General features: G+C 50.0%; 1 protein-coding gene across 4 annotated transcripts; it reads left to right on the top strand.

The window, feature by feature from the left end:
* Positions 1-24,082, top strand: LOC116945155 (uncharacterized). Of its 4 annotated transcripts, none has more exons than XM_076068917.1 (6): positions 1-701; positions 6,664-6,783; positions 9,433-9,539; positions 11,330-11,606; positions 14,145-14,245; positions 19,644-24,082. In XM_076068917.1, the coding sequence occupies exons 1-6, from the start codon at positions 600-602 to the stop codon at positions 19,909-19,911; spliced, it is 975 nt and encodes a 324-aa protein (XP_075925032.1). In that variant the 5' UTR covers positions 1-599; the 3' UTR covers positions 19,912-24,082. The 4 variants fall into 4 exon arrangements, with proteins under 4 accessions (XP_075925032.1, XP_075925031.1, XP_032815240.1 ...); XM_076068916.1 differs by having other exon boundaries at positions 14,142-14,245; XM_032959349.2 differs by having other exon boundaries at positions 4-701; positions 6,724-6,783; positions 14,142-14,245.
* Positions 24,083-26,556: the final 2,474 nt, after the last annotated feature.

Raw genomic sequence — 26,556 nt, 5'->3', positions numbered from 1 at the left:
CAGCGGCGGTAGCTACCGAGTGAGTCATTCGCGGCGGTGGCAACAGTAAAACGATGCCTCGCTGACTTTTATTTTGAAGCGGCCGGCTCATGCCTGTGTGTGAGTGTGTATCTCCGGTGGCGGCGGCAGGCGGGGGGGGGGGGGCTCTTAACGTGAATGGTTTCTTCCCCCCCCTCAACCACCACCGCCACCACCGGTGAATGGTAACATAGCACGGCAGCCAGCGAGACTGTTGAGGGCTGCGTGGTCATTATTAATGCGCAGGGGGTCTGGCCGCGAGCTGAATTACAGGAAAGCAAAGTGAAAAATTAAAGGAAGGAAAAGAATAGCGGGCCCGCTGGCGAGCCCCAGAGAGATGTGACGCAAGCAGCGGAATTATGAAATTGTTCGCGTAGAGAGAAGAAGAATAATAAGAGCGAGGAGTGCGCGAGACTCCCTCCACACGAGCCAACTAACTCTCTGCCAGGATTCGACACTTCGCAAAGCCCCAAGAGGGGGCTTGCCCGCGTCCCCTGGTTTCTGCCCGAGCCAGCGAGCGCACCCTGCAATTGGCAATTCCGTCCGCAATTAGCACCTGTCAGAGGGGGACAGACGATACGATGACCCAGGGATTCTGGAACTCGTACAAAAGCAAGATCGCCAGGGTTCTGTCCGAGAATGAGGACAGCATGGAAGAGAACGAACCTCCTCCTTCCGAGAAGGTGCGTGTTCCTGACTCTCTCGGCCAGTCCCATCGGGACCACCACGGTGGTGACCTTGCTGTTGTTGTGGTTATTACGGCTGCTTGCATCAAGTTTAAAGTACTTACATTTTTATCTCTGGATACACGGTGATCAGTCTCCGTTGTCACATTAATTAGGCGTCGTATGTATTTGTCGGGTTGCATGCATGTATGTTGAACTTCTTTCGTACCGTACATAGCCAACCGTGATAATTGTGGGTGCGGGGATATCGGGGGTGCTGGGTAATGGGTGAGTGAGCGGTGGCGCCGTGGTTTGTGCAGCGCGCTGTAAACCCTGCCTACCCGAGTTCGATTCCTGGCTATGGATAACACCAAGTCGCAAAGGAGATGTGAACCCGAATTCAAGGTGATATTTTGTGCAAGTCATATATGCCTTCGTGAATCTACGCCCCCTTTGAGCTTCTTGCAGACCTAAACTGTTGCTCCAGATGTTTTTGCTTGGCTTCAATTTCGCATCAACGCAGGAGTGTTTTTACACCAACGGTGTGTGGTCGCCTTTCCACTTAATTTGGCCAAATTCCAGCTGTGAATATGAAAAAAAAACTGTATACCTTTGTCACGCGAGAAATATTACGTTGCGTGCCAAGGCAGGTGGCATTGCTCTGACCTCCGTGGTGTGGACCGGAGTATCGCACGGAGGGATCTCTCTCAGAGGTAGCTCTGCGGTGTCCACTTCCGTCGACCGTTCTCTAACACCTTGCTCAAGGAGATTTCCGAACGGATTCTTCGTCTCATTACCAAGTGACGCTGAAAGCGCACCTTGAAGCATCACCTCACGGCTCACACCTGTTCAGGTCACCTGATCAAGCTCACCTGTTCAAGCTCTGACCTGTCCAGGCTCTCACCTGTTCAGGCATTCATCTGTTCAAGCCTTCACCTGTTTAATCTCTCTCCTGTTCGGTCTTTCACCTGTCCAGGCTCTCACCTGTTCAGGCATTTACCTATTCATGCCTTCACCTGTTCAAGCTCTCTCCTGTTCGGTCTTTCACCTGTCCAGGCTCTCATCTGTTCATGCCTTCACTTCTCCAGGCCCTCAACTAATCAGGTTCTCGCCTGTTCAGGCCCTCGCCTGTCAAGCCTCTCACCTGGTTGAGGCCAACATACGAGGGACTTTGAACTCTGGCTCCGCACCTCTGAGTTTTCGATCGAACATCGCGTCCGATTCTCAAAATATGCGCGCGTTAGGAATTGTTTCGTACTACTATGACAGCGCTGATCGTTGCTGGCCGCCCGGATACGATTACCATTCTGGCCACGTGCGTCCCCCCCCCCCTAACAGGGCACTCACAACGTTCATTGTCCACCAACTCTCCACCATCGTCGTCATCATCACGATCCTCGTCGTTGCTCAGATAGCCTGGACTTTGGAGGTCGCGTGTCGTGTTAATCGGGCGCCGTGCCAGTGGCCGAGCGCCATGCGAGTTAACCATTCACGGGTTCACTACATAAGGAGCGTCTGTTACGGTCACACGGTGTGCGGGGTGAGCCGGGCAAATAATAATAATAATCACGTCGCGTACATTTCCATCGCTCGCGTGCGCGCGTCGCTCGCTCGCACGCGCCGCTGTTTGTTTTACAGGGAATCAGTGGGCGCCACTGTGGCTAGGAGATGTTAACTACCTCGCCAGGTCTACAGGAGGCCGTGGACTCGATCGCGACCCTGACACCTGCTGTGTATTTGGAGTGTGCGTGTCTCTCTCTCTCCCCGTGGTCGCGTGGATTTTTAATCCGGGTCCTCCGGTAGTTCCCTCCGCATTTAGAATCAACATCACCACGCGTTTAGAGTCTTTGGCTGCGATAGATTTCCCCGTGACAAGCTGCTTCATTGAGTTTTAATTTGTGATAGCCAGGTCGCTTCTGCAAAAGAGCGACATAGATCAGTGGGCCTTACCTGGTAAAATAACAAATAGAAAATAGTTTAGTGTCGTGTTGTTTGTCTTCATCATCTTCTTCAGCAACAAACAGCACTGCTAGAAGTGTAGGAGATAAGAGTTGATACGTTTCTCTCATGGAGCGGGGTTATTACAAGAACTTGGGGACAATGAAACGATGGCGACGAGAGGAGGGAATTGCAAAGTGGAGCAGAAAAAGCGGTGAGGTGAGCTGCAGTGTGCTGAGTGGGAGGGTGAGTGAGCGTGTGGTTGGGTGAGCGGGTGGTTGGGTGAGTCTGTCAGTGCGTGAGTGGGTCAGTGAGTGAGCGAGTGGGTGAGTATTGTTGTGACCTGCAGTGTGCTGAGTGGGAGGGTGAGTGAGCGTGTGGTTGGGTGAGCGGGTGGTTGGGTGAGTCTGTCAGTGCGTGAGTGGGTCAGTGAGTGAGCGAGTGGGTGAGTATTGTTGTGACCTGCAGTGTGCTGAGTGGGAGGGTGAGTGAGCGTGTGGTTGGGTGAGCGGGTGGTTGGGTGAGTCTGTCAGTGCGTGAGTGGGTCAGTGAGTGAGCGAGTGGGTGAGTATTGTTGTGACCTGCAGTGTGCTGAGTGGGAGGGTGAGTGAGCGTGTGGTTGGGTGAGCGGGTGGTTGGGTGAGTCTGTTAGTGCGTGAGTGGGTCAGTGAGTGAGCGAGTGGGTGAGTATTGTTGTGACCTGCAGTGTGCTGATATATGTTGATCTTCTTCCGCCACCGTACGTAGCCAATCGTGCTGATCGGTGACGGTTTTAACACAGTACTGATGAGACTAAGCAGTCTTATCTGGTGGACCGAATCCTCACAAAGGTTTGAGCATAGGAATAGGTTTTACCCTTTCCGGCAATAAAACAGGTGGTGTGAAGATGCTCAAACACAAAATAGAAACCTTTTGCAGGGAGTCAAGTCTGCATTAACCACATACAAGTCCTTGTGGTGAACATGCAAACAAACATGGCTCTCATAATAATTATAATAATGCATTGTCTTTGAAACTGATTGGCCTACACCAGAAACAGATAGCCTTCTTCAGAAAGGGTAACACCTATTATTATTGATCATACTTTGATAATGGCAAAAAGGTATCCCATGATAAGGGTGAAGCTATCAATGTGCGGAGTTCGGGGGGCAGAGTAACCAGGGCAGGAGCGTAAAGAAGAGGGACGAAGAGACGACTTACCGCCGGTGAGTGAGCGAGTGACTGGGAGTGAATCGGTGAGTGGTTGACCATCAGTCGTCCCTGTCTGCTGCAGCTGCTGCAGCTGCTGCTTCACTCTAAGTTCTTTCCGGCGCAGCGTGCTGGGACCCGCGTGCTCCACCCCACATACGACAACCAAGATTCCAACGTCGTTCCGAATTGTTGTGCTCTGTATCGTAGAGATGATTGTTCACGGTTACAGACGAAGGCTTTTGCACAGAAATTGAAAGCCACGCTCCTTCGATGCCTCCTTGGCCAAACGAGTAAAATAAAGCGCTGCTTAACAAGGGATGAATGGATGTTAAAATCCCGAATGAAGCCGTAGCGGGCAGATTTCCGTGTGTACGGAACGTGGAGAGGCGCTGCTCACTCATTTGGAATGAAGTGGTCAGCTTTACAATTGTTTGACCAAGTTTTCATTGAATGTTTCCGTTTTGGAATCGCAAATTTGTAAAAGCTGGAGTTATTGTGCAATTTGAATGTAATAATGAATGGTAATAATTTACATCTCGTTTTCAATCCACTGCTGGATGAATGCCTCCCCATAACGTGTTGGCGTTGGGAGATGACGTACTGCACTGTGCGCTTCATCAGCGAGCCAGTTGCGGGCTGGGTGGTTAAAATATCACTCGCCACCGATGTCATCGTCATCATCATCAGCCATGATCAATCCACTGCTGGATAAAGCCCTCGCCAAGCCGTCATCCTAAATAAATAAACGACATCACTAATAATGGAGTGTTTTATTTTTGAGCCGAATTGTAATCTTCCAAAAAAAAATTCGCGCTGTCAAAATCCGGTTGCGTGGAACGCACCAAGAAACCAATTTAACTCCGAATGGAAAATATTGGCACGCAGACGGCGAAAGTAGAGGCATGGGTAGTCATGTGGAACTGGACTTTGAGAGAGAAAAACCTTTTCCACTCGCTTGGGCCAGAAACGAGGGCTGTCGCCAAGATGCCAATCGCCGGCTGGGGCACAGAATGTTCGCCGGCAGCCGCCACTCTTCGATAACCCTATTTATTTATTGTTGTTATCCCTGGCCTCGCGTGCGCATCACATTAAATAGTTAATGTTACATCACCATTTACTTTCGTTCCCGAACGCCGGCGACGCCGACAAATTGTCGCAAAGCGCAACAACCGCTGGCTGCGTTGCCGGCCAGCGGACGACGCAAATCTGCGGGAACGTCCCCCCAAGAGGTGGGGTAGGGGGGGGCGCAGGTGGGGTGGGTTGGGGCCGGGCGCCTCGGCTGTAACCGTACCCTGGGCCAATTAAGCGCGGCGGGGATTGAATCGCACGGCGCACCGGACCGAGGCTCTAAATTATTGAGCGTCACCGGACACGGCGAGCATTGTTCCAATGTCAGCCGTGTCACCGCAACTCATCCGCTCGCGACGAGTGACGCAAAACGAGATCGCATCGTCACTACCGTCACCACCGTCACCACGCCACCACCACCACCGTCACCACCGTCACCACGCCACCACCACCACCGTCACCGCCACCACCACCGTCACCACCACCGCCACCACCACTGTCACCGCCACCGCCACCACGCTACTACCGCCACCGCCACCACCACCGCCACCACTGTCACCACCGTCACCACCGCCACCACCGTCACCACCGCCACCACCGTCACCACCGCCACTACCGCCACCGCCACCACCACTGCCACCATGCCACCACCGTCACCACCGTCGCCGCCACCACTCCACCACCGTCACCACCGACATAGCCACCACCGGCACCGCCACCGCCACTCTCGCGACGGTGTCGTTGACGGTGGCGTGAATTTGTAAAAGGTGCAGCCCTGCGATTTCTTGCTCACGCCACTTACTGGTGGAAAGGGCCTCCATGATTTTCCGTTGGCCCGGTCTTTCCCAGACGTTTTTTTTGCAATTCTCGTCCTGAGATCTACGGCAGAATTCGGCCTCCTTAGTTTGATGGATACGCCTGGAAAGTCATTGGATGTGTGACCACCATGAATAACAGGCGTTATAATCCGGAGTGTGCTACATTACGGGCAGAAGAACATTCCATTGTTGTAATCTACTCATATGCACCCCACGTTTTAACTCCCTGCTTTTACCAACCCACACTCACCAGCGTGAAGTATGGTCAAAATAACCACCATGGATTGACACGGGGCTGCACATCCACGTACATTTTACTGGTAGGAAACGTAGTGGACTGGAAGCCCAACCGGGATTAATTCACAGGAGGCAGGGGATTAATTGTGTATGTCTGTGGATGTCTGTCCACGTCGGAGGGGTGGGGCTGGGTGGGGAGGGGCTGGTCACCCCGTGGTGCCCTTATATGGACTGGAAGCCCAACCGGGATTAATTCACAGGAGGCAGGGGATTATACATTGCACTTTCTGGTGCGACCTCTTTTACACTGCACTTTCTGGCGTCGTTTTATTTTTCTGCTCACTTTTCATTTTGCTTTCTTCTGCGCACGACCCTAACAAGTTTGGCTTAAATATCCGTACATAATTACTTCAAAATTTCCTACCAGCCCCCTCCGCAGAAATGTGTTTATCCGTAAAAAGTAGATTTTCCCAACTACTTAACGTTCGATAAACAACGCTCATTCGACCAAAATTGTGAATTGGAAACATGGGACTGACAGAGGCTCATTGACGAAAAACTTAATTGTCTACCGCCGCCTTCCCCTCCTCCTCTTCCTCCCTCCTCCTCCCTTCACCTCCCTCCTCCTCCCTTCCCCTCCTCCTCCCTCCTCCTCCTCCTCCTCCTCTTCCTCCTGCTCCCTCCTCCTCCCTTCACCTCCCTCCTCTCTCCTCCACCTCACGATGCAGGACGTCGCACCCTGCACACCAACAGTTGTGCCGTCCGTGTCTCGACTGCCCCCCACACAGGTCAACGACGGGAAGCTCCTGGAGGACGTGTCCACCTCGGTCACTCAGCTCGCCTCGAAGGTAAAGCGAACCAACCTCCTCCCCATTGCATCTCATCACAATCGCAATTTCACGTGTTTGTGTTTTGTGTTGCCGCGTGACGATTTATGTTGCTCGCGGCGCTATGATTTGAGCGCTCACCTCTGCATCGAAGGGTCACAAGTTCACATACCTGTTCAGGGTCAACTGAGGCCATCGTTCTTGGGGTCAAAAACATAAGTACCAGTTTGCGGGGAGGTGAAGAGTCTTGATCTCCTATTCACAAGTCTGTATCCAGCCACAGCAATACAGCATTTCCACCGCTGCCAAAACCAATCACGTGAGTGCACTTTGTGACGGCCTTTTTTGTAAAGCTGCCGCATTTATTTTGATATTTTTTTTCCTGTATTTTCTGTTTGCACAGTCACATAATCACTTTAAGATGTTTTCTTGTTCATGTTTTTTGTTTGTTGCGGTTGCACCCGATTCTAGAGCCGAATGGCTCACAGGGCTATACCAAATAAATGAACTATGAACTATGAACTATTTCTGGGACGCTCAACCGGGACACGTCGTGAGCCGGTAGCCCCGCCCTCCGTCCGCCCACCCTGCCCACTTTCTCATAGCCACACCCACTCGTTTTCTGGCACCACCCACTGGCCAGGGAGCTCCGTCCCTTTGCACGTGCCGTGAGTTGAAAATTAGGTCAACACTTTTTACACCTTGGACACCGGGGGGACCAGTGGCCAAACCAGGACGTTGAGTGTCCTTTTTTTTTCTGTGACGATCTCTGTGCGCATGAATGAATCAGGGGATTGAACATTGGCGTATACACTGAGGGAAAATAAATTATCAGTCTGTAATTTTAATGGTAGGTTTATTTGAACAGTGAGAGACAGAATAACAGCAAAAATCCAGAAAACGCATGTCTAAAATGTTATACATTTATTTGCATTTTAATGAGGGAAAAAAGTATTTGACCCCTCTGCAAAACATGACTTAGTACTTGGTGGCAAAACCATTGTTAGCAATCATAGAGGTCAGACGTTTCTTGTAGTTGGTCACCAGGTTTGCACACATCTCAGGAGGGGTTTTGTCCCACTCCTCTTTGCAGATCTTCTCCAAGTCATTACGGTTTCGAGGCTGACGTTTGGCAACTCGAACGTTCAGCTCCCTCCACAGATTTTCTATGGGATTAAGGTCTGGAGACTGGCTAGGCCACTCCAGGGCCTTAATGTGCTTCTTCTTGAGCCACTCCTTTGTTGCCTTGGCCGTGTGTTTTGGGTCATTGTCATGCTGGAATACCCATCCACGACCCATTTTCAATACCCTGGCTGAGCGAAGGAAGTTCTCACCCAAGATTTTTCGGTACATGGCCCCGTCCATCGTCCCTTTGATGCGGTGAAGTTGCCCTGTCCCCTTAGCAGAAAAACACCCCCAAAGCATAATGTTTCCACCTCCGTGTTTGACGGTGGGGATGGTGTTCTTGGAGTCATAGGCAGCATTCCTCTTACTACAAACACGGCGAGTTGAGTTGATGCCAAAGAGCTCCATTTTGGTCTCATCTGACCACAACACTTTCACCCAGTTGTCCTCTGAATCATTCAGATGTTCATTGGCAAACTTCAGACGGGCATGTACATGTGCTTTCTTGAGCAGGGAGACCTTCCGGGCGCTGCAGGATTTCAGTCCTTCACGGCGTAGTGTGTTACCAATTGTTTTCTTGGTGACTATGGTCCCAGCTGCCTTGAGATCATTGACACGATCCTCTCGTGTAGTTCTGGGCTGATTCCTCACCGTTCTCATGATTATTGCAACTCCACGAGGTGAGATCTTGCATGGAGCCCCAGGCCGAGGGAGATTGACAGTTTTTCTGTGTTTCTTCCATTTGCGAATAATCGCAACAACTGTTGTCACCTTCTCACCAAGCTGCTTGGCAATGGTCTTGTAGCCCATTACAGCCTTGTGTAGGTCTACACTCTTGTCCCTGACATCCTTGGAGAGCTCTTTGGTCTTGGCCATGGTGGAGAGTTTGGAATATGATTGATTGATTCTGTGGACAGGTGTCTTTTATACAGGTAACAAGCTGAGATTAGGAGCACTCCCTTTAAGAGTGTGCTCCTAATCTCAGCTCGTTACCTGTATAAAAGACACCTGGGAGCCAGAAATCTTTCTGATTGAGAGGGGGTCAAATACTTATTTCCCTCATTAAAATGCAAGTCAATTTATAATATTTTTGACATGTGTTTTTCTGGATTTTGTTGTTGTCCTGTCTCTCACTGTTCAAATAAACCTACCATTAAAATTATAGTCTGATCATTCTTTGTCAATGGGCAAACGTACAAAATCAGCAGGGGATCAAATACTTTTTCCCTCACTGTATGGGACGATTTAACATTGAAGTCTATGGGTGCCTTTAACAGCGAAGTCTGTCGGAGCCTTTAACATTAAAGTCTATGGGAGCCTTTAACATCGAAGTCTATGGGAGCCTTTAACGCTGAAGTCTATGGGTGTCTTTAACATTGAAGTCTACGGGAGCCTTTAACATTGAAGTCTATGGGTATCTTTAACATTGAAGTCTATGGGAGCCTTTAACGCTGAAGTTTATGGGTGTCTTTAACATTGAAGTCTACGGGAGCCTTTACCACTGAATGGAGCGGTGCTCTTCCCACCGCGATTGTGCCGGCGCAGGTGCACGGGGTGAGCGTGCGTGGATGGAAGGACGTCACCTCGCTCTTCTCGCCCAAATACGGAGACCACGAACGGCTGACGGAGAACGAGGAGCCAGAACCCACGCGGTCAGGCGGTCGTCTGTGCCCCCACCCCCTCCACCACTCCACGCAATGCTATGGCAACTCAGATCTCGGAAGCTAAGCAGGCTCGAGCCTGGGACGTTTTGAACGGGGTGACCACCATGCCTAAAATATAGACGTATATATAGTTACGGAATAATCGCGTTACTGTTTCATGGGGGTAAAGCACCGTCCGCGATAACGCGTGAGACGCGTGCGAAGGCTGGGCAAAGACCGAGGCGCATGGGTAGCATCTGGAAGCATCCAGCAGCATCCCAGTGCCTCGTGTGATGATGCTACGCCCAGGCAGCCGTACAACTGCTTATTCCTACTTTGTTCACTCAATCGCATTAAATATGTCCAATTCGCATCTGCGTTATAAAAACACGCGTCCCATAATACATTCATCGCGTTATATACAAATCTCGTTATGAAAATACACGTTCTAGGAGAACAGACTGTAATATCTGAGAGTTCACCAGCTTTGATTTGAGCGAAGCTGACTCTCCTGATGAGACACTTAGCAAATTCTGGATCACTTTTTACATGCAGACTGAACACATTCTGTTGAAGTTATTCCCAAAAGGCTGTGGGGCCAATGGGCTGTGTAAAAATAACTTTAATTGTTTAAGTGAAGTGACAGATATACAAAGGATACACATTGTCTGCTTAACTATTGTGCTATGTATAAAATAAGTATGTGTTATAGGAACCGGATAGGTGGCTAAATGGTCCGATTAGCACAGCTGGCTACGTGCGGTGTGAAAGAAGTTCAACATGCAATGGTCGAGTGAGCAGCTCACAATCGGGAGGTTCCGAGTTCAAATGCTCATTCCATAGTGGGTGGGGCGACCTGTACAATGGGAGGGGCTACCTGAGTAGAGGGAGGGGCTACCGAGGTCATGGGAAGGCCTACCTGGACAGTGGGTGGGGCTACCTTAGTAGTGGGAGGGGCTACATGAACAGTGGGAGGGGCTACCTGGGTCGTGGGCGGGGCCCGAATCCAGTAAGAGCCCAATGGGAGGCCACTCCGTGTGGCCGGTGCGAGTGGCTGGGTGGGCGTGGCTATGTAAAAGTGGGCGTTGGTGATGGCGACGGGAAATGCCGGCTCAGCATGCGTCTTGGTTGAGCCTCCCGAAATGTGGTAGCTTAGTAATCATGTAGTCGTTGCATGTGACCATAGCAGCATCACACGTGATGATGTGTTATGTAATGTAAGTAATCATTTAAGAAACCAAACATCGTGCGTACAGCATCTCTCATGTGCAGCAGCAGCAGTCTTCTTGTCTCGCCGTGGAGTTTGCATGTTCTCCCCGTGGATTATTCTCCGGGTTCCCTGGTTTTCCATCCACATTTAGAATCAACACGCGTTTGGAATATTTGGCTGCAATACATTTTCACGTGATAAGCCACTTCGTTGAGCTGTCATTTGTGGCCAGGTCGCTTCCGAAAAAGAGCTCTATAGCTCAGTGGGCCTTACCTGGTAAAATAAAACAAAAAGTCTTCAGGTCTCGCCCAAAGTGGCTGAGCTTGTTGCTCGTGCGTTTGTCCGCCAGAGCGTTCCACGCGACGCGGAACGGCGACGCGGAATGCGCGGCCACTGCGCGTTTTCAATCGGGCGCCTTTCGCCACACGAGGTGTGAACGAACGAGCGAGAGGGCGATCGATGCTCTCTCCCCACCGCGACCGTTCCTGCACAGTCGCACGGCTTGATCGTGCGCGGACGGACACCACGGACACCGCAGTGTGTGACCGTCGCGTGCGCTCGTTGCGTCTGCGCTTGGGGGTGCGAACAGCACCGACGAGAGGGAACAGGAGCGGCCGCCAGTGAAGGAAGAAGAGGAGGAGGAGAGACCCAGCGAGAAGCCCGACTTCTGGGGCGCGCTGCTCAAGCGGCAGAGCAGCGTCGCGCGCTCCTCCCAGGCCCCCAGCCCCTTCCCGGGCTGGGGGCCGCAGCTGAACGCCGGCGGCGCAGGGCTCTGCGGTGACCACGGCGGCACGGAGGTCGAGGGGGGGCAGCCCAGCGAGGGGGCGCTCGCGGAGTCTGCGGGCAGGGCGGGCGAGCACAGAGACGTGAGTTGCGGCGGCGGTGGTGGTTCGAGTCTGCAAGGCTGCCCTGGTTAATACTGCGATGAGTGTTGACCATAAGAATGAGAGTGCCGTCTGCCTCGCAGTCTACGCTGAATATCATCTGACGTCATTCGAAAATGAGTGGGCCGTTGTGCGTCAGTGTCGTGGTCCACGTTTTTGTGAAAATCTAAAAATGACCAACTCAGTCGAGATCACACCAACTCACTTGGGCTCACACCAACTCACTCGGGAGCATATCAACTCACTCGGGATCACACCAACTCTCTTTGGCTCACACCAACTCACTCGGGATCACACCAACTCGGTCGAGATCACACCAACTCACTTGGGCTCACACCAACTCGCTCGGGATCACACCAACTCACTCGGGATCATACCAACTCACTTGGGCTCACACCAACTCACTCGGGATCACACCAACTCACTCGGGATCATACCAACTCACTCGGGATCATACCAACTCACTTGGGATCACACCAACTCACTTGGGATCACACCAACTCACTCGGGATCATACCAACTCACTCGGGATCATACTAACTCACTCGGGATCACACAAACTCACTCCTCGGGATCATACCAACTCACTCGGGATCATACCAACTCACTCGGGATCATACCAACTCACTTGGGATTACACCAACTCACTTGGGCTCACACCAACTCACTTGGGCTCACACCAACTCACTTGGGCGCACATCAACTCACTCGGGATCACACCAACTCACTTGGGCGCACACCAACTCACTCGGGATCATACCAACTCACTCGGGATCACACCAACTCACTTGGGCTCACACCAACTCACTCGGGATCACACCAACTCAGTCGAGATCACACCAACTCACTTGGTCTCACACCAACTCACTCGAGATCACACCAACTCAGTCGAGATCACACCAACTCACTCGGGATTATACCAACTCACTCGGGATCATACCAACTCACTCGGGATCATATCAACTCACTTGGGATCACACCAACTCACTTGGGCTCACACCAACTCACTCGGGATCACACCAACTCACTCCTCGGGATCATACCAACTCACTCGAGATCACACCAACTCACTCGGGATCACACCAACTCACTCGGGATCACACCAACTCACTTGGGCTCACACCAACTCACTCGGGATCACACCAACTCACTCGGGATCATACGAACTCACTCGGGATCAGCAATCGTGTCCCCCCTGCACAGGGGTAGCTGCCACTAGAGGTGCCCTCTAAAATGTTTGAGACGAGATGGAAGTCTCTCTGGGATGGCGCGGTGTGAACGGTTTTGTACCATAATCATAAACAAAAAATTATCACGGAGCGTGTCTCTCTCCTATTGTGCTGTGTTCACCCCAGTGCTGTCTTATTGTACTGCGTTAACACGATTATATACTATATTTACATTGTATCACGTCTCAAACTTAACTCTGTACAAAGCTGTAATATGTTATACCCAGTACACCATTGTACCTAGTTCACCATTGTAATGAGTTCACCATTGTACTTAGTTCACCATTACATCCAGCACACCATTATACTTAGTTTACCATTACATCCAGTACACCATTGTACTTAGATCACCATTGCATCCAGTACACCATTGTACTTAGGTCACCATTACATGCAGTACACCATTGTACTTAGATCACCATTACATCCAGTACACTATTGTACTTAGATCTCCGTTACATCCAGTACACCATTGTACTTAGATCACCATTACATCCAGTACACCATTGTACTTAGATCACCATTACATGCAGTACACCATTGTACTTAGATCACCATTACATCCAGTACACCATTATACTTAGATCACTATTACATCCAGTACACCATTGTACTTAGATCACCATTACATACAGTACACCATTGTACTTAGATCACCATTACATCCAGTACACCATTATACTTAGATCACTATTACATCCAGTACACCATTGTCATTAGTTCACCATTACATCCAGTACACCATTGTACTTAGATCTCCATTACATCCAGTACACCATTGTACCTAGTTCACCATTACATCCAGTACACCATTGTACTTAGATCACCATTACATCCAGTACACCATTGTACTTAGTTCACCATTACATCCAGTACACCATTGTACTTAGTTCACCATTACATCCAGTACACCATTGTACTTAGATCACCACTCAATCCAGTACACCATTGTACTTAGATCACCATTACATCCAGTACACCATTGTACCTAGTTCACCATTACATCCAGTACACCATTGTACCTAGTTCACCATTACATCCAGTACACCATTGTACCTGTTCAACCGTGTGTACTGTGGTCAAGTCCTCGACTGACTCCGTCTCAGTGTATTCGTACTGCTTTCACCCTGTCACTCAGCCACCACTCGAACTCCGCTCACCCTCGTGGTGCATTCTCACTTGTGACGTGCGCCCCCCCCCCGGCTCCACCGTGTGCTCGCGTCTGCACACCCCCCCCCCCAGCTCCCCCACGTCCTGCGCCTCTGTTCTTCGTTTCCCGTGTTCTCAGCAGCCACCAGCGTCCGGGCTCAAGGCCCTGAAGGCGACGCTGTTTTCCCACCGCCTGGGCGACCACGAGCGACTCACGGACAACGAGGGCCCACAAGCCACGGCGTGCGTTCCTGCCGCTCGCTCTCACTCACCGATGGCCATGGCGCCTCCTTGTCTTGTCACGCTTCTGTCGCTACGACCCTGCCTCCCTGCGCCCATGTTGATGGTCTCCCGCAGCGCCGCGGTGGCTAGGAGATGTTAACTGCCTCGCCAGGTGTGCAGGAGGTCGTGGATGCGATCCCGACCCTGACGCCTGCTGCTGCTGCTGTATATTTGGAGGTTGCGTGTCTCTCTCCCAGTGGTCACGTGGATTTTTCTCCGGGTCCTCCGGGTTTTCCCTTCACATTTAGAATCACGCGTTTACACTATTTGGCTGCTATAACTGTCCACGGGATAAGCCACTTCGCTGAGCTTTAATTTGTGGTGCGGTCACTTCTGAAAAAGAGCTTTGTAGCTCAGAGAGTCTTACCTGGTAAAATTAAAATAGTTTCGTTTGATTTTTTGTCCCATCCGCGCTGTGTTCAAACAACATAACTTCAGGTCATCCACTCACTCACCCACTCACCACACTGCAGGTCACAACTACACACGCACTCACCACACTGCAGGTCACAACTACACACTCACCCACTCACCACACTGCAGGTCACAACAACACACTCACCCACTCACCACACTGCAGGTCACAACAACACACTCACCCACCCACTCACCACACTGCAGGTCACAACAACACACCCACTCACCACACTGCAGGTCACAACAACACACCAACTCACCCAGTCACGACAATGCAGGTCACAACTACACTCACCCACTCACCACACTGCAGGTCACAACAACACACTCACCACACTGCAGATCACAACAACACACTCACCCACTCACCACACTGCAGGTCACAACAACACACTCACCAACTCACCCAGTCACGACACTGCAGGTCACAACAACACACTCACCCACTCACCCAGTCACGACACTGCAGGTCACAACAACACACTCACCAACTCACCCACTCACCACACTGCAGGTCACAACAACACACTCACCAACTCACCCAGTCACGACACTGCAGGTCACAACAACACACTCACCCACTCACCCAGTCACGACACTGCAGGTAACAACAACACACTCACCAACTCACCCACTCACCACACTGCAGATCACAACAACACACTCACCCACTCACCACACTGCAGGTCACAACAACACACTCACCAACTCACCCACTCACCACACTGCAGGTCACAACAACACACTCACCACACTGCAGGTCACAACAACACACTCACCCACTCACTCACCACACTGCAGGTCACAACTACACACTCACCCACTCACCACACTGCAGGTCACAACAACACACTCACCAACTCACCCAGTCACGACACTGCAGGTCACAAGTACACTCACCAACTCACCACACTGCAGGTCACAACAACACTCACCCAGTCACGACACTGCAGGTCACAACAACACACTCACCAACTCACCCAGTCACGGCACTGCAGGTCACAACAACACACTCACCAACTCACCCAGTCACGACACTGCAGGTCACAACAACACACTCACCAACTCACCCAGTCACGACACTGCAGGTCACAACAACACACCCACCCACTCACCCAGTCACCACACTGCAGGTCACAACAACACACTCACCAACTCACCCAGTCACGACACTGCAGGTCACAACAACACACTCACCCACTCACCCAGTCACGACACTGCAGGTCACAACAACACACTCACCCACTCACCCAGTCACGACACTGCAGGTCACAACAACACACTCACCAACTTACCCAGTCACCACACTGCAGGTCACAACAACACACTCACCCAGTCACGACACTGCAGGCCACAACAACACACTCACCAACTCACCCAATCACGACACTGCGGGTCACAACAACACACTCACCCACTCACCCAGTCACGACACTGCGGGTCACAACAACACACTCACCAACTCACCCAGTCACCACACTGCAAGTCACAACAACACACTCACCACCTCACCCAGTCACGACACTGCAGGTCACAACAACACACTCACCCAGTCACGACACTGCAGGTCACAACAACACACCCACCCACTCACCCAGTCACGACACTGCAGGTCACAACAACACACTCACCAACTCACCCAGTCACGACACTGCAGGTCACAACAACACACTCACCAACTCACCCACTCACGACACTGCAGGTCACAACAACACACTCACCCAGTCACAACACTGCAGGTCACAACAACACACTCACCAACTCACCCAGTCACCACACTGCAGGTCACAACAACACACTCACCAACTCACCCAGTCACGACATTGCAGGTCACATCAACACACCCACCCACTCACCCAGTCACGACACTGCAGGTCACAACAACACACTCACCAACTCACCCACTCACGACACTGCAGGTCACAACAACACACTCACCAACTTACCCAGTCACGACACTGCAGGTCACAACAACACACTCACCAACTCACCCAGTCACGACACTGCGGGTCACAACAACACACTCACCCACTCACCCAGTCACGACACTGCAGGTCACAACAACACACTCACCCACTCACCCAGTCACGACACTGCAGGTCACAACAACACACTCACCCACTCACCCAGTCACGACACTGCAGGTCACAACAACACACTCACCAACTTACCCAGTCACCACACTGCAGGTCACAACAACACACTCACCCAGTCACGACACTGCAGGCCACAACAACACACTCACCAACTCACCCAATCACGACACTGCGGGTCACAACAACACACTCACCCACTCACCCAGTCACGACACTGCGGGTCACAACAACACACTCACCACCTCACCCAGTCACGACACTGCAGGTCACAACAACACACTCACCCAGTCACGACACTGCAGGTCACAACAACACACCCACCCACTCACCCAGTCACGACACTGCAGGTCACAACAACACACTCACCAACTCACCCAGTCACGACACTGCAGGTCACAACAACACACTCACCACCTCACCCAGTCACGACACTGCAGGTCACAACAACACACTCACCAACTCACCCAGTCACAACACTGCAGGTCACAACAACACACTCACCCAGTCACAACACTGCAGGTCACAACAACACACTCACCAACTCACCCAGTCACCACACTGCAGGTCACAACAACACACTCACCAACTCACCCAGTCACGACATTGCAGGTCACATCAACACACCCACCCACTCACCCAGTCACGACACTGCAGGTCACAACAACACACTCACCAACTCACCCACTCACGACACTGCAGGTCACAACAACACACTCACCAACTTACCCAGTCACAACACTGCAGGTCACAACAACACACTCACCAACTCACCCAGTCACGACACTGCGGGTCACAACAACACACTCACCCACTCACCCAGTCACGACACTGCAGGTCACAACAACACACTCACCAACTCACCCAGTCACGACACTGCGGGTCACAACAACACACTCACCCACTCACCCAGTCACGACACTGCAGGTCACAACAACACACTCACCAACTCACCCAGTCACGACACTGCAGGTCACAACAACACACTCACCAACTCACCCAGTCACGACACTGCAGGTCACAACAACACACTCACCAACTCACCCAGTCACGACACTGCAGGTCACAACAACACACTCACCCAGTCACGACACTGCAGGTCACAACAATACACTCATCAACTCACCCAGTCACGACACTGCAGGTCACAACAACACACTCACCAACTCACCCAGTCACGACACTGCAGGTCACAACAACACACTCACCAACTCACCCAGTCACGACACTGCAGGTCACAAGTACACTCTCCAACTCACCACGCTGCAGGTCACAACAACACTCACCCAGTCACGACACTGCAGGTCACAACAACACACTCACCAACTTACCCAGTCACGACACTGCAGGTCACACCATTTCTTTACCTGCTGCTTCCCTCGCACTGCTGCACTTGGGAATGATCTCTCTCATCCTCTTGTGTTCTCCTCTGGAGCTGTGCTCTGCAGGTGTATCCACGCAACCTGACACTCACCCGGCTTTGGTGTTACTTTGGTCAGTGGTTGATTGTAGTCGAGGCGATGACAGTCTATAACGTTTTATTCCAGCCTTAGTCTGTGGATTTCATTTATTCATTTTCTTACGAATCGGCAAAAGCAGTCAAAAATTTAGTAAAACGCTCTTCGTTATTAAACGAGGGGTGTCTCCACTCCCCATAATTATTTGGCCAGCCAATAACTGAACCTTATGGCGGGACTCCGGGGTCCCAGAAGCCCCCGGCCCTCGCATGAAATGTGCTGCGACGTCATTTAATGTCTGTTGAAGGCGAACGACGGCAATATATTCATCTCGACGAGCTCGACACGATGCGCTAATCAAAGTTTCAAAGTTTGGTTTCTTCTGCGCATTCGTCCCCGCCGCTGCGCTTGGACATGACATGACAACAGAGTGATCCGCGCCAGGCGGGTCACCGCTTTCATGTGCGCGATGGGACGGAGTCGCCACAAATACAAAATTAATTACGATTTTGACTTCCGCCTATTCGGGACCCCGGGGTCCCGCAATAAGGTTCAATTAGTGGATTTATTATAATTATATTTCTTCTTCTGTACACACGTAGACAATGATTACTCATGGCCATCGTCAGTGCACTGCGGTGTTTCGTAACGTTACTTTGTGATCAGCAGTCGTAATCACCGTCACACTTGATGATTTTAATCATCCAGTAGTGGATTGTTCATGACTGGGAGAAGGCGAATTTAAAAAATGGAATGCAACTTCTTTGGTTCTTTCGGTAAAGTCACGTAGAATGAGAATAAAATAATAAATTGATAAAATAAAATAACACAATAATATTCTCACGACGTTTCGGCCACAACACAAGCGGCCTTCATCAGGTGAAGGGAGCGAGACTGTCTGGTAGGACAGCGCTGGAGTGAGAGAGCCACGTTCAGATCACGGCTTTTAAGCTGTGTGAGAGGAACAAAGAGCCTTAGAGCCGCGACTCTAAGGCTCTTGCAGTCACGAAAGCTTTAAATCGAAATGGAATGCAAGTTGTACGGATAAGAGATTACCACTTTGGAAAGTCAGACGCACCCCAAATGTATTCCCGGAGTCGATGACTCGCCTCTCATCAGCGACCTCAAAGCGTGGTACAAGACAAAATAGAGCATCAGCACGACAATAACCCATTAAACTTAAACTAAATAACGTAGAAATGGTAAAATAGCAAGAAAAATAAAAGCCATTTGCTGAATTAGTCGAACGTAAAATGGAAGTGTGTCGACGAGCCTCAGGCCGAGCTTTAAAAACAGAAAGGAGTTTTAAAAGACAGTAAGAAAGCAACGTGCTTCTTCATGACCCAGAGACAACGACGGTCCGTGTGACCTCCCTCGCCCCGAACCCCCCAGGATCGCGGACGATCACTCGGAGAAGGCCGAGAAGGGCGACTTCTGGGGGACCTTCCTGCGCAAGCACCTCAGCCCCGTGCGCCCGCCCGCCAGCCCCTTCGCCGACTGGGCCGGGGGTCCTCCCGTCGCCAACGATGCCGACGACGCCGCCGCCGCTGCCGTGGAAACCGCCGCCACGGACGTCGTCCTGGGGGACCAGGGCGAGCTGCAGGGTTCGTTCGGGGCGTCCGGCGGACAGTCGGACGCACTCGAGCAATCGTTCAGCTGAGCGATTATGGCGAGAGGAAACACCTGGGGGCAGAGGGGGCGGGGTACACGGGGAATTGAGAAATGTCCTGAGGAAGAGACCGGTGGCGTCGCTAGGTTAAAGCAAAACCAAGCGAAAGCTGAGCGCCCCCAAGCAGTTCAAGGAGTTAATACAAAATATACATAAATAAAAACTTGTGTTGGGTGGTGGAGGGTCTTACGACAGAAATGTTGTAGATCATTGATGTAGCCCAATCCAAAGAAAAAAATCAATCTGTTATCGATACAAAAAGTGTGCATTAAATTTCAGCCTGGGTTCAAATCCTAATATAGTTATTGGGTTAAACACACGTGGTGTAACTTGATTTGGTGCTTTCGTGACTGCAGGAATTACTCTTTGTTTTTTTCGGTAAAGTCATGTAGAAATAAGAAATAATAATAAAATAAAATTACATAATAGCATACGATGTTTTGATTGCAACGCAAGCAATCATCATCAGGTATAGAAGAGCTAAATTTAAGAGAGAGGGGAAACACAGAGAGATGGAGAAGCACATCAAATTGAACAAGATTTAGTAAAATTTGGAAACAATATAATGCAGCACAGAGGGTCGGTCAAAACACAATTAACGCATGGTCTGGCTGATTACGTTATTTCAAAGATTGCTAAATTATAGGTGAAGAGTGATAGAGTACAGATCACAGACACATATATAGACATCCAAGTAGAGAGAGCCAGCACAGAGACACACAGAGAGAGACACACACATGGGACACAGTGAAACAATGCTTCTGTGTCGAAGAGGGGGAGGCAGGGGGGGTGGAGACAGAGATAAAGGAATACAATTTAGCATGGACTGGGCTGAGCAGGTAGAAGAGCCACCGCACATGCCGCTGTAGCGTGGTGAGGGGGGAGAAGGGGGCACGGAAATCAGATTAGCATGCCCACAGGGACTGTGGAGAGAGACAAGACACATACACGTAGACACAAAGGCAGAAACACAGGTAGAGACAACATAGAGACACAAACTTACGTTAAGTGTGACATTTGAGAGAGAGACACGACACATACACGGATACACAGACAACGCAAAGACACATACTTTATACCTCCCCGTAGAGGTGGTTCAACTTGAAATAAGAAATAAAATAAAATTTATTATGATTTCTTATTTCTACGTGACTTTACCGAAAAAAACAAAGAGTAATTCCTGCAGTCACGAAAGCACAAATTCAAGTTGAACCGCCTCTACGGGGAGGTATGAAGTATGTGTCTTTGCGTTGTCTCTGTTTGTGTCTCCGTGTATGTGCCGTGTCTCTCTCTCAAATGTTACACTTAACTTAAGTTTGTGTCTCTATGTTGTCTCTACCTGTGTTTCTGCCTTTGTGTCTACGTGTATGTGTCTTGTCTCTCTGCACAGTCCCTGTGGGCATGCTAATCTGATTTCTGTGCCCCCTTCTCCCCCCTCACCACGCTGCAGCGGCATGTGCGGTGGCTCTTCTACCTGCTCAGCCCCGTCCATGCTAATTTGTATTCCTTTATCTCTGTCTCCACCCCCCCTGCCTCCCCCTCTATTTAAGGCTTCGACACAGAAGCATTGTTTCACTGTGTCCCATGTGTGTCTCTCTCTCTGTGTGTCTCTGTGCTGGCTCTCTCTGCTTGGATGTGTATATATGTCTGTGATCTGCACTCTATCATCCTTACCTATAATTTAGCAAGCTTTGAAATAACGTAATCAGCCAGACCATGCGTTAATTGTGTTTTGGCCGACCCTCTGTGCTGCATTATATTGTTTCCAAATTTTACTAAATCTTGTTCAATTGGACACACGTGGTGTATTGCCATCTTCTGGCCACGTTGCAGCTCAGCAGGATTGAGAGATTCACAAAGTAGTGTGGCCTACCAACCCCGGCCTCCAAAATGATGGATTGCTGGCATACACCACCACACTCGGCTCAATGACAACGTAAGCCAACACATTGATAAAATATTACTTAGATGGTGTTGTTGTTGTTTTGGTTTTCTACGGAATTTCAACTACTTAAGAAGTTGGGCAAAGCCATAAGTCACCGCGCTACATTTCTGCAGCAACATTCGACGTCACCGCTATCCTCAGCATGGTTTTCAACTCCCCCGTGTTGGTTACATCGCGTGTGAGAATTATCATAAAAAGACGCTGATAATTGGCAACATCATAACAGTATCAGCTTACTATTTGATACATAGCAATTTGTTAATACTGTAGTTTAAATGTTGAAGTGCATAAACTATGCAAAGGCATCAATTTCCGCATTCTCCGGATGACGCGGTACTATTTTTCATTTCTTTTTAAAACCAACGCTGGGGGTGCGTCTTGATAGTCCACTGCGTGGCCTCGACAGCCACGACAGCCGCTTCCACCTTTCACACGAGTGACCAGATTCGAATATACTTGATCAATTACAGTCAACAGCGTTATTGCCACCACACAGCCCCTTCCACCACCGCCGTATTTTCCAAGACGCAAGCTTTACCTGCTTTTGGCAGCATCCGCTCCACACCTCACCACTTGATGTGTGACACCCCTGTTTCCCACTCTCTCGCAATGTCCGTGTTTTTACGAGATTGATTGTGGGGGGGGGGGGGGGTTCTTTTCTACTTCTTTTCAAAACGACACCAAAGTTTGTTGTGAGTCTTAATTTCCGGCATTTCTTATAATCCAGAGAATGTGGTTATTTAAGTTATTGATGTTATTTAACCAGGCTAGAGCCCGGGGAAGAGTTGTTATCGCCAATGCGATAGGAGATGAGCACGGTGAGCACGGTTGGGCTACGTACGGTGCGAAAGAAGTTGGGGAACTGGCAGTTGAGAGGTGAGTGATTATGGAGTTTGATAGTGGTATATTGACTATCATTTGGTATGCAGTTATGTGTGTGTGTGACATCGACTTGTGTTGCTGAAACAGCAGGAATCGTACGAATTCCGGATACATCTGGATACAATCCAGACTCGCAAGATCTGCCTTGCATAAGTTCCCTTAAACCAGTGGTGTGTAACCTTTACTGCAGGCATGCAGCCCTTTGGTTCTCATTCGTTAAAAACAAACATTGTATCATGTTAATAAATACATAGAGGGCTTGATGAGACAAAGTCAGTTGAACTTACGTGCCCGTGCTTGAATTGTGTTTTCGATGATTTACTCTAGAAAAAAAATCCGGCCTTGTGTCGCATCCTCCAGAAAGGGCATCTCGCACCTCCAGGGGGTGCAGGGTGCACCCCAGGTTAAGACGAAGAAGAAGAACCACTGCCTTGGATGAAGAATCACTTTCTGCAAACGTGATTTTTCTCTCTCTCGTGACAGCGAAGTGACGTGTGCTGTGAGTGAGTGGTCCGAGCAGCGAAACTAATGACGGCGGGACTTTGTACCATGAATATTTACCAGATTTATGGGAACATTGATAGGCTTATGAGAAGTGAATATGTGGCGGACGTTTTGTTGCTGCATTATTACTATTTCAGTGCACTACGATGTAAAATTGGGGCCTATCGCAAGGCAGCTCGGAATGGTCCTTCGACAGACAGCACGAGATAAACACGATTGACACTTTCATCACGTTACGCCACCGACTTTCCGATCACGCCCTCATAAGAAGGAGCGGCGCTGACGTGTGGTTCTTGTACATTTGTAACGCTTGCACTAAAGGAGGAGGACGTGGTGATGATGATGATGATGAGACACGGGGCATGTTACACGGTGGTGGAGATGGCTTTCACGGTAAAGCATCGAGCACTGAATGCGCTTGGACGACGTTGAGCAGTCTTGCCACGCGGTTGGCATGGCCCCTGGGTGCAAGGACCACAATGGGGGGGGTGGGGGGGGTTCCCTGTCCAATTTCCCACCGCTCCATAGTGCGGCTCCTGGGCTGCTGTGGCTCGTGAGCCCCGATGTGCAGTTGCACCGCCTGCACACTTACACCACTGGCGCCACTCGTCCCTTCATCTCCGGCTGCACCAACGTATACCTTGACCTATGAACCCTCTGCCGTGTCGTCCTGTTCTTCAGAAGTGCATTTTATTCCTCCTTCAGTGGAGTCAGATGATGTAAATGTCGCGCTGGGTGTTTTCATGTTATCGTTGTCTGCCGTTACGGTGAGTGTTGCGTCAAGGTGTGCCTGTGGTGGTGTGTTACTGATTAAACTTCTATGCAGTTGGACTCAGCCTCACACTGCCCAGCGCTCACCATTTAGGCTGCAGGCTGGCGATTTTTAAACAATTTTTCACTGTTCTATCACTTCGACCGTGATTCTTATTTCTTACACGCTTGCATGTTGAGGACCCGGTCTACCAGACTTACTGTTTCGTCTCATCCACACTGTGCTAATGATGATGACCATCATCATTATGATCGTCATGATTATGATGGTCATCTTGATGACCATCATAATCTTGATGACCATCATCATGATCATGATCATGTTGATGATGACTATCATGATCATGATGATCGTGATAGTCATCATCATCATCATCAGTCCCTGCTGGATAAAAGCATCCACCAAGTCACCGCCATCTCTTGTTCTTTACTCAATTGGGATCCCACACAGGGATTGTCGCCCCCTACCGGCAGACTTAATGCCCTCTTGCAGGCCGGTGCTGAAGTCGCCTTGTGCCGCACAGGGCAAGCTGCCATGGGGGGTTCCCCTAGGCTAAGAGAGATGGGCGCTCCGAGACATTTCGTCACGCTGTCGGATAACTCTCCTGTAGCCGCCTCGTCGTGGCTCGCCAAGCTCGACATTGGCATTCAATACCACCACGGCCGCCCTTCGTCACGAAATTACGGTGACGTCACCACCCCGCCTGTGCCAGGCCACGTGCACTTTGAGGCCACGTGAAGTGTCCAAGACATTGGCATCTGGCTCCTGAACACACGCAAGAAACGAGGATAGTCAGCAATAATATACATGAAAGCATCATAAATTCAAGAATAAGTGTGATCAATACCGCTATATAACAATCTAGAAGAAACCTATATGTACGTATTCTTTGGGTCTTTCGGTAAAGTCACGTAGAACAAAAAAATACAAAAAATCACGACGTTTCCATCGCAACACAAGCAATCGTCATCAGGATGAAAAAAGGCATGACGATTGCTTGTGTTGCAATCGAAACGTCGTAGTTTTTTGTGAAATGTTTTTGTTCTACGTGACTTTACCGAAAGACCCAAAGAATATGAATTCATGCAGTCACGAAAGCTTTTAACCACCTATACGTTTTAAATACAATGATTTTAGCTTTGAGAATCGGTTTTCGGGTTTTCGTATAAAAATCTGCAGCCTGGCGCCCACATCGGCTACCGGTCGCAAAGCGTTGCAATCTGTCAAAGAGGGGGACACGATTGTCATTTTCATTTGTAAGCCTCCGGGCTGCGGTGCATTGAGTGCGTTAAGACAATGCAGTTGAAGGTGTTTGAAAGCCATCGTGCTTGGAGTAATGGTGGCGGGGGGGATCTTTTACTGGTAGGAACGAAGTTGTAAACTGAGTGTACCAGCCTACAATAGATTAATGTGTCCGTCCGTCCGTCCCCTTTCAATACTTTAACGAAGTGAAATCTCGTGCTGTTGGGGTGTAAAAATAAAATTGCGCAAAATTCCAATGTTCCTACCAGCCCACCCTGCAGGGACCTGTTCTCGTTTTGTTTTCACGGCACCAGCAGCTGCTGCTGCTGCTGCTGGTGGTTCCCACTGCTTGACACTGCGATGCACGTTGTACGTTAGCAATACAACAACGAAGTGTGCTCTTATTGCAGTGTGCGTCATTTGCGCATTCGTCGTTATAATTAGGCACGATCTATCCACTGCTCGATGAAACTGTGCTTTGCATCATGGGGCCTGATAAAAAAAAATTGTTGAAAAAAATGTCTCCTCTATGAACCGTTTTATTTTTTTAAATATGCCTATGAATAGTGACACTATGAGAAGATAACTGAACAACAGACAAATCCTGAAAACATTAACAATGTGTCACGAAATAAACTCAGGAATGTTGTTTAAAATGTAATTCTTATCAGGCCCCAGGGTGTAAACTGCAGTATCCACCTATTAGTATCCTCTCTATGCGCTATGAAGAAGGAACATTGCCTGAAACGTCGTCTATTCTTTGCTCACGAGTTGGTTGAGATGTTAAAACACCAAACTGAAACCTTTCACAAGGAATCATGTCTGCATTAACCACAATACTTGTGGTCAGAATGCAAACAAAAAAAATACTCTGATAATATGATGCATTGTCTTTGAAACTGATTGGTTCACACCAGAGACAGCTTTCTTTTGAGCCTCGTCTCAAAACGGTGTTCGACCAGAGGTCGCCAAAAGGGGAAAACCTCTTCTCATATTTTGGTACTGGCAAAGGAGGTCCCATGATGATGAGGTGCCATGATGATGAGGTGCCATGATGATGAGGTGCCATGATGATGAGGTGCCATGATGATGAGGTGCCATGATGATGAGGTGCCATGATGGTCCCATGATGAGTTGATTGAGTTTTGACACCCATCTCAAAGCCCGCACCTTGGACACAAGCACCGCCCCCTAATCACAAGCTCCGCCTCCATGTACCAAGCCACGCCCCATAATCACCAAACCCCGCCCTCTTGTCACCAAGCCCCCGCCCCCTGGTCACCAGCCCTCC

Source organism: Petromyzon marinus, chromosome 23, assembly GCF_048934315.1.
Source record: "Petromyzon marinus isolate PM22_M1 ecotype Great Lakes invasive population chromosome 23, UKy_Petmar_22M1.pri1.0, whole genome shotgun sequence".
NCBI classification, from domain to species: domain Eukaryota; kingdom Metazoa; phylum Chordata; class Hyperoartia; order Petromyzontiformes; family Petromyzontidae; genus Petromyzon; species Petromyzon marinus.
This window is presented reverse-complemented; position numbering and strand designations above follow the sequence as displayed.

Coding starts and splice junctions, on each gene's coding strand:
- LOC116945155 (XM_076068916.1), top strand. CDS start 600: ATGACCCAGGGATTCTGGAACTCGTACAAAAGCAAGATCGCCAGGGTT. Junction 11,607..14,141: donor GGGCGGGCGAGCACAGAGAC/GTGAGTTGCGGC, acceptor CCGTGTTCTCAG/CAGCCACCAGCGTCCGGGCT. Junction 14,246..19,643: donor GAGGGCCCACAAGCCACGGC/GTGCGTTCCTGC, acceptor CGAACCCCCCAG/GATCGCGGACGATCACTCGG.